This window comes from Megalobrama amblycephala, linkage group LG13, assembly GCF_018812025.1.
Source record: "Megalobrama amblycephala isolate DHTTF-2021 linkage group LG13, ASM1881202v1, whole genome shotgun sequence".
Classification (NCBI taxonomy): domain Eukaryota; kingdom Metazoa; phylum Chordata; class Actinopteri; order Cypriniformes; family Xenocyprididae; genus Megalobrama; species Megalobrama amblycephala.
In genome coordinates this window covers 22,215,385-22,224,829 of record NC_063056.1, presented here as the reverse complement: position 1 = coordinate 22,224,829, position 9,445 = coordinate 22,215,385, and the positions used below count along the sequence as shown (strand labels likewise).

Here is a 9,445-nt window from a genome sequence, read left to right as displayed (position 1 = left end):
AATAAAAATAAGCACATGCATAAATGTGCTAAACAAAACAAAAAAAATTACAAAGAAATGTTTTTATTTTATTATTTTTCTTGTGCTTATTTTTATTTAATAAAAAAGTGCTTATTAATTTATTTTTAATTAATAAAAGAACACTATACTGATGGAAACCCCATGTTAATCTTTGTAAACTAAAACAAAAATGCATTAAAAAAAAAAAAAAAAATCTTCCATTTCAATCCAAAGATCAACAATAAATATTTTAAATAAATGAACAGCAGTCTTATTCAGTATCAACATCAGAATGAAAACTACAGAACTTTAATAGGATGCACCAGGTAGACTTGTTGGTTATGCAATACTTTGCCAACAATAGTTTTTGACAAAAAAACATACCAAACCAAAAGTAGCATAATTCTTTATTCATGTAGGCTATTCTTCAAATGAACATCTGAAGTGTTTAAATCAATTACATTATCCATTACCCCTACAAATCCAACTTAAAATTCTTTAGGATAGTATAGGCTGTCCAAGCCTGGCCTGCTGAAAAGTGCCCAAAACTTATCTAAGATTGACCGGTCTGGGAGACCATCTAAGACGAGAGAACCAGCTTAAGCTGGTTGAAGATGTTTATTTTCGGTAGGGTTCATACTTGACTTAGCACTGCTGGCAGTAAAGACTTGAGAGCAGTGAGTGGAGGCGTCGGCTCTCCATGGTGCTGAAGTCAACTCACCAAACGAGCGTGAATTCAGAAGTCATTCTTCAGATAACATTCTCCGTGTTAACGAAGGTTGAGTAACATCCGAATTATAATAACACTAAAGACATTTCTTTTACTCAGTCATTTAGTTTAAAAACCTTGTTCATTTCTTAACGTAACAAATTAAAGTTACTTCAAGCAAACACATGTGACCGATTGAATATATAGCCTACTGCTGTTTGTCATATGACGGTCGCGCAATAATAATATGGTTTTCACTGCCCTCTGCTGGTAAGGGAGTAGAACGACAGGTGGCGTTTGACTGTTTAAATGATTAAAAGAAACCCCAAATATTAAAGGTGATGAAGTACTGATGCATTTGTTGTAGGCGCTGTCTATCCTAGTGTAAAAAAATACCTTTGTGAAAAAGTAGTTTCTTTATACAAATCTGTACAAGGTTTCATATTTAGTCACTAATTGTGTTGTAGGGAAAATAATGAAACTATATAATGTGATAGGCTGTCATGCTGAACTGAACGTGATGTATATGTCAAAAACGAATACAATTTATTAACTACAATATTTACCTGTTCTCTCTGTTTCATGACATTCTTGAGTTTATTTTGATATTTTTGCCTGTTTAATGACAAATTCTATTCTGTCATCAACAATGGTGCATGCAAATATAGAGAAAATGACTAAAAATTTACATTCCCTGAGAAATATTAAAAGAAGTAAATGCGACAGCTGTATGTGCCTGCATATTTGTTGTAATAGCTCTGAAAATGTTATGAAGTTTGAATAATATAATCGACCTATAGACTAACTGAATATTAATTTTTGCTGGCTTCACAGGCTTGATCATTTGTGAATGCTGTATTTTTCAAAATGCAAAACTATTGCAATGGATCACCGCAAGGAGGCAGTGCAGCGCAAGGTAACGAGGCATTTGAAACCGGAGAATTAAGCAGCCGGTGACTCTGAGGATAGAAGTGAGACGACTAGTTACAATAGCCTAAATTCTTCAACATATTCAGAAAAAAGACTGTCTGGAAATATTGAACATAGATTTTAATAAAATTGTATTACGTTGAAGACTTAAAACTTCCAACAGGTTAAAGTTATTTACCAGACAAGTTATTGTGAACTTAGCCTACACTTTACAACAATATATTCTCACATGGCCTGCAAATAAGTTCTCAGTTTCGACATTTGATAATAATAGTATTGATTTATTAAGCAACCCTTTCGTTCCACGGCACTGGTTCAGTTCTTCTCGAGACGATGTGCCCTGCAGTGAGGTGCTTTTCGCACCATGATCACTAGCCAGTGCAACAGATCTATGAATATTTTTGTCGACCTGTTAACCTCTGTCAACATGTTAGCCTACTTGGAAGACCTGGCATCCTGTTGCGTTGCCTGGTGCAGAGACAGAGAGTATATAGACTATGACTTATTTTCCTTTCAGGACAGACTCCATATATATATATATATATATATATATATATATATATATATATATATATATATATATATATATATAATAAAACATTTAAATGTACATTTAGTAAATTAAAATATTAATTAAAATAATTTTATATTAAGTACATTCTTTATATGTTATTGTTATCGCTATTAGCCTATAATTATTATTATTATTAATAATGGTAATGCTGCTACTACTACTGTTACAACTACTACTATTACTAATAATAATGTTTTTACATTTTTATAGCAAATATTAAAATGACTTACAAAAAACAAACAAACAAACAAACAAAAAACAACAACTCGGGAGGTTTACAGAGAGTCTGGAGAAGTTCTCCAATAAATACAGGAGCTTCTGTGTAGTGGGCGTGACTCGTGAGTGAGTGTGTCTGCAGCCTCGCGCTCTTGAGCATACAGCGCACTTCACTTGAGACACGCAACACGGATCTCGCGCTTTCCGCGCTCGTGAAACAAACACAAACCAAAAAACCCGGCTTCACTGGGAGACACGGCTCTGCTTCACTTCTGGGGGGACAGTAACACCATGGATGCCTTGAGAGCAGTCGCCTTTTACACGCTCTTCATTTTCCTTTGGAGTTTACCTTGTTGCCAGTCAGCTGCGCTTCTATCGCAGAAAAGGAGCAAGGGTGCCAGGAGCGCGTATGATGGACAAAGGTCACCCAAATTTCTTAAAGAGATTTTCGCATCCTCCCCGGGCGCGAGTCGTCGGGATGATTTAAAGGACCCGGTTGTGCCCCACGATTACATGATCTCTATTTACAGGACTTACTCCGCCGCTGAAAAACTGGGGCTCAATGCAAGTTTTTTCCGCTCTTCAAAGTCTGCAAATACCATAACGAGTTTTGTAGACAGGGGAAAAGGTTTGTTTTATTCTCTTATCCATGCATTATCTGAATTATGCACTCTAGCATTTTCAGTCTTTATTAACTAATCATTCTTCTTACTTGCTCTCTTACTATCTTTATTCTTTAATCCTTTTAAAATGATGTGCTTTAAACACGCGTACTTGTGAAGCAATGACTTGTTAGTAAAAAAAAAAACATTTTGCGCTTAAAAAAAACAAGAACGTATAAATAGATCTGTTAAAGGGGAAAATAATGATATCTTCCGTTGAAATTGGATGAATGATTTTCAGGGTTTGTCGTGCTAAGGGTTTGGTAATCACTCGTCCTGCTTGGGCCGCAATTTAAGGGTCAGCACGACCTCATATTTTGGCTAGTATAAAGTTATATTGGCTTTACATTGACCCTAAGGTAACATGCCAATAAAACACTAATTGGTGCGTTTTCTAAATGAAGGCAATAAATCATTCCCATAACATCCTCGCGTGCAAGCAGTCCGAGGAAAAAATACAGTTACGCACATAACATATTTTTAATTAGCTTTTTTTTTGGTATTAAAAAGTAAATATTTTTATTTCTACAATACAAATATAATCACTATTTCTTTTTATTTTCTTTTAAAACTTTTAATCCAATTTAGAATAGTTCCCAATTACATTTTTTATACGTATTTTTATAATTGTATTTTCTTGCAACAAAGTGAATTGTGTGGAGAAAAAAAAAACAGAAATATGCAATAAAAAGAGCAAGGCGGCGCAAACATTGCACTTTTCTTTTGCAGACAAACGCGTTCGCAGAAAGAAAAGAAGCGCACACTGATTTGATGAAAAAAGCTTCACTTTCCTCACTGATTTTGATTTGATGTGTCATTGGCCATGACCCTTCACTGGACCCTCTGAGGGTTGCTTTGCATCAAACCGCTGATTGGAGTATTTGAACTGGGTGATCTAATTGAGTGTCCATGTCATAACATATCAAACACTGTCTATTCTCCCGTAATGAACTAGTTCAGCTAGTGGCACATCACCAAAAACTGAAGAGGACCTTACGTCTGTTCAAGTTTGAAGAATTGTTACTTTATGGACACTTTGCTGGCTTTATAGTCTCCAAATTGTGGATAGTTAAGTGCATTACGCGGGGTTACAGATCAAAACGTTTTTATAAGCATCTTAAAGTACTGTAGCAGTCGATGTGTAACACTAACCGTCAGTGCTTAATGCAAAATCAAACCGCTCCAGTTGCCTGGCTGCACTACAGTGTCTTGGCTATATGCGCCATGCGCGTCATTCGCTGCTGAATGTCATCAAGAATCATTTCCACTCAAGCGCCGTTCAATTATGATAAGGCGGTAATCTTTTTGTGTAACAGGAAGGAATTTCCTCCAAAACAGATAAGACATTTCCCCAAATTTTAGATCGTTATGGTTGCAAGATCAGACAAGAACAAACGGAATGTATGAAAATTACTTTTGGCACTTGTAAGTAACTCATTAAAACGCAGATGGTGCCCCGGTAGCCACACCAAGAGAAGTCTCTCTCTCTCTCTCTCTCTCTCTCTCGCTCGCTCTCCCTCTCTCTCTCTCTCTCCTACTGATTCGAATTATTGGACAAGAATGTTCATTGATTAAAAGCGTGCGATTGTGTGGCTGTGATGATTTATGAATTTATGTTCGTGGCTAAACAAGTCTCAGTTATCTATTTAGGCCGTCGCGTAAACTCGTCCAACTCTCGCTGCATGCAATTGCATTTTATATGCGCAGTAATCACTTTTGAACCGGTATGTTTGTTTTTGGCAGAAGGGAGGAAATATAAGAGGGGTGCATTTCAATGGGGTGGGAGGGAATTTAGTACTGTTAATTATTTGGTGACCTTGTATTCGATTTGTTTGAGGTCTTATAAAAACGCTAATGCGGACCAGAAGTGCAGGAACGAAAACAAACAATTAATTTTAATAATTTGACAAGTTCACGCATGGTCATAATATAACCTAACATTCTTTAATTTTCGATTTATTTGTTGTAAATGTTAATTAAAAAGTTTATGAAGGTTTTGAATTGATTTTTAACTGCAGTGCATTTTTGTATTTCTGAACATTAAAAAGCAATCGGCTCTCGAACAGCCAAATTAAAATTAGTCTGGTGTTATTCAAAATTATGCACGTATTTATCTGGCATTTTTTTATATCTGTGCCCAAGGCCTGTTTGGAGCGATAATAGTCTAACAGTTCAACTAAATTTCATACATACACAAGCCCACGTGAATTCAGATAAATGCTTCTCGTTTGGTCCGTCAGAGAGATAAAAGGCGGTGATAAAGTGCGACTAGGCCTCTGGATTCCTGAAGGGGAAAGAATGCATTAATTGTGCATTGTTCAACACGTACAGTATGTCGCTTTGTGTCTGGCGCACTCTTTCTCCCCCACTCTCTCTCTCTCTCTCTCTCTCTCTCTCTCTCTTTCTTTCTCTCTCTCTCCCTCCCTCACTATGGATACCAGATCTTATTTGTGTTATCACCTGTACATATTTATGACAAATTATTTTGCTAACTGTTTATCTATTAGACATGAATAACGACCACCACATTAAGAAAAAATATATACCCACATGATATGATGTATAAAAATGGGATAACGTTTCAAAATATGATTCACATGAGAACGTTAAGCTAAAAAAAAAAAAAAAACAAAAAAAAAAAACGTTCTTCTTTTTTTGTGTACATTTTCATAGTGCTTCGTAGAACCCAGAAAGCAATGTTGATGTGACAAACCTGTAGCCTATTTTTTTTGAATCTCCAAAGGACCAAATGTAGCCAAAAATGTGTCTTCACTTGAAGAAAGGAGGGAAACCAAAAAGTTTGGCTCCACTGACCAAGCAAAGTATTGTAGTTATGTCTGAACATATTTGTGAAAAAAGTTGTGGGCTACTGCTGTTTCATCATGTAATTTTTTTTCTACTTGATTTTCTCCTTGATAATTGATTTTGTGCGATTTTGCCCCACTGTAAAAAAAAAAAAAAAAGAATCGTTGGTTTAACTTAAAAAAGTAAGTTACCTTGCTGCCTTAAAATTTTGAGTTCATTGAAATTAAAATTTTGTGTAAATACAATGAAGGCAATTGATTTAATCAACAGAAACTCAAAATATTATGTTATCTAAACCACATTAATTATCTAAGTTGATTTGACAAAAGAAAAAATGTGATAAATCATCAAAATATTTTTTTACAGTGGACTTTCCAACTGAAAAAGCTAATAGCGCTGAAAATAAGGCGTTTTAGAATGTGAGTCAGCAGAGAAATTATTTAACCATCCATCTTAATTTTATTTTTATGCCAAGCTGCATTTTAATATAAGTATATTCAAATGTTACCAAACTTCAATTAAACATTTTAGAAAAACAAAAATGACGAAACTGCATTTGCGTTTCCATCATCTTCGTTTCTCCTTTAAAAAAATTAGCTATCTGCTCTCTATTGCTTAATTTTGCATATACTTTTTCCTCTGTTCAACTTTGTTCAAATAAAGCCGAATATAAGGTTTTAAGTTTTACCTGACCCCTTTATGAGAATGTGAGTCACTCTAAGTGAATCTGACTGCAATTATTTCTCTTTATCTTGCAGACGATCTCACGCTCTCTCCTTTGCGAAGACAAACGTATCTGTTTGATGTCTCAACCCTCTCAGACAAAGAGGAGCTGGTCGGTGCTGAATTAAGGATATTTCGCAAAGCGCCCGGGGATGTCCAACCGTCCCCATCAGGCGTCTACAACATTCATTTACTCTCGTGTCGATCAGAGAGGCCACTGGCTTCCAGATCCCTTGATCTTCAGGATTCCCGAAAAGCAGAATGGGAGGTTCTGGACGTTTGGGGGATTTTTAAAAACAGGCATCAAGGGAATCAGCTTTGTCTCCAGCTCAAGGTTACGCATGGCAAATCTGACACTGAAATCGACCTAAAGCAACTCGGTTTCCACCGGCACGGCCGAACGCAGCAAGAAAAGGCCATTTTGGTGGTCTACACGCGGTCTAGGAAGAGAGAAAACTTGTTTAACGAGATGAAAGAGAAGATCAAGTCTCGCGGAGACCATGAGGAGGAGGAGGAGGAAGAGAGCGCGCTGCAGTTTAAAGCGCGGCGCAGGCGGAGAACTGCGCTCAATAATCGCCACGGGAAAAGGCATGGAAAAAAGTCCAAATCGAGATGCAGCAAAAAGGCACTGCATGTTAATTTCAAAGAGCTGGGATGGGACGACTGGATCATCGCTCCCTTGGATTACGAAGCCTACCACTGCGAGGGCGTGTGCGACTTCCCATTGAGGTCGCACCTGGAGCCGACCAACCACGCCATCATTCAGACGCTCATGAACTCCATGGACCCCAACAGCACGCCGCCGAGCTGTTGCGTCCCTACAAAACTCAGTCCCATCAGTATACTATACATAGACTCCGGCAACAACGTCGTGTACAAACAGTACGAGGACATGGTTGTCGAACAGTGTGGCTGTAGGTAGCGAATCACACAAGAGGGTTTGGCACCAAGACATAAAAAAAAACTTGAACGATGCGTAAAGAAGACGCGCTTGAGCCGCCCAAACTGCGCATTCTCACCTATACAAAAGGGATTCTTCATCAGAGACAATTTAAATGATCTACACCGGCCACTGCTCATGGTTGTGCCAAGAGCTCGTGTATAGTTTTTCTAGACTTGGAACAAAATCTTGTCATTTTTCCTTACACATGCTGGGTTTCTTTCTTTCTTTTTTTTTTTTTTGTAATTACGTGCCCCCAAAACACACACACACACACACATATTTCTATAACGATTCGTCTCTCGGACGAGGCAGGTAGAAGAAACGCCAGATTTAGTGCATAACCGTCTGGACAGAATTCACTGAGGATTGTGTTACACCATTATCTGTGTGGACTCAGAAGAATGTGGAGACGGGCACCTGTTCAAACTCATCTGTTAGTTATGTGGATAAAATACTGTGTGGTATATGGATATGAATGAATGAGTAAAACTAAGTGCCCTGGAAATGCTTTTTTTTTTACGACCACCGGTGCGTAATCGAGTCAAATTCAGATTTTTGGGGGCAAAGGTGAATGTACCAAACACTAAACACGGCATAAGCGATTCTGCTTCATCCCTGCAGTGAGAAAGAGAGACTGACTGATGCTTTTGGAGGAGCATCGGACATCTTTTTTTTTTTTTTTTTTTTGAAGTGCCTGGACATTTTACTGTAGGTAAAAATCCACAAAATGTCATTTTGTACTTTCAGAGAAGTCAGAAAATGGAAATCCATCAACGTTTGCATCTTTACAAAAATGCACTTCCGCAAGTGTCCAAGTAGTCTGGAAGGAGCGTTTTTTCACGACCTATTGACTGACAAGGAAAAAACAAAAAGAGACTCGCAAGCGAGATTATATTTAAATGCACATTAGCTTTGAATGCACTGTTGTTCATTATTTGAGCTGTAAATATTTGTAAAGTAAAACCTAAAGTGCAACGTATGAAGAAATGCAAAACCACATTTCTTTGTTAATGTACATTTATAAATGCACTCAAATCGCTATAATTTCTATTCTATAATTATTTTATTATTTGTGATGTACAGAGTTTCATGATAATCGTGTATTTCTTACGCTGATAAAACAAAATTAATTTAAAATGTATTCATTATTGCTGAGGGTGGAAATACCATTATCAATGTCTACCTCATAATTGCATAGAATATACGTTCTGAGGTGCATTCAGCTAGAGTTTAAGGTTTTTCCCAAATATATAAATAAATATAAATACAGTATATCAATGGATAATACTATATCCACACTATTACTGTACTAATAAAAGGAATAAATGCACTTTGTGTGGTGCCAGTGACTCCCCAGATCCATTTAAATCTTGTGTCTTTTAGAAACCATTTTGAATGAGTTTTGAACTATATGTCAAGTTTGTTCCAGTTGTTAAATCTGAGAAGGTCTATCAGAGAAATCAAGGTTTTCCTCTCTCTCTCTATACATATATATTTAGAGAAAGATATCTCCCCAGATATCTTTAAAAGATTTGAAGTATGTGAACGAAATGTGATGCCATACTGAGCGGAAATTGTTTAATCTAATCTGTAAAGTTACACATGGATCAAATCTTCTGTTTATATGTGTGTAATATTCTTCTCACAGTTCTTTAACAGAGAAAGTAATTTTATCGGCATAGGGTTAAATAATTGTCCCGAGAGACAGGAGATGTTGACCTCATAGAAGCCACTGCAGCAGCTGTTGAAAACCATGATTCAGATCCTGTAAACTTCATGTTGGCTTCTATCATTTTGAATGATATGTCACTCATATTTTTAACCACATTCATTTGATGTGGAAAAACTACCAAATTGTATAGATTAGATTAAACAATTCCCAC

The 9,445-nt window shown here is 36.7% G+C and overlaps 1 protein-coding gene across 1 annotated transcript; it reads left to right on the top strand.

The window, feature by feature from the left end:
• The first annotated feature begins 2,583 nt into the window (after positions 1 to 2,583).
• On the top strand, positions 2,584 to 8,892 carry gdf6a (growth differentiation factor 6a). Its single transcript, XM_048153042.1, has 2 exons — positions 2,584 to 3,057; positions 6,655 to 8,892. The coding sequence occupies exons 1-2, from the start codon at positions 2,721 to 2,723 to the stop codon at positions 7,539 to 7,541; spliced, it is 1,224 nt and encodes a 407-aa protein (XP_048008999.1). The 5' UTR covers positions 2,584 to 2,720; the 3' UTR covers positions 7,542 to 8,892.
• The last annotated feature ends 553 nt before the right edge of the window (positions 8,893 to 9,445 follow it).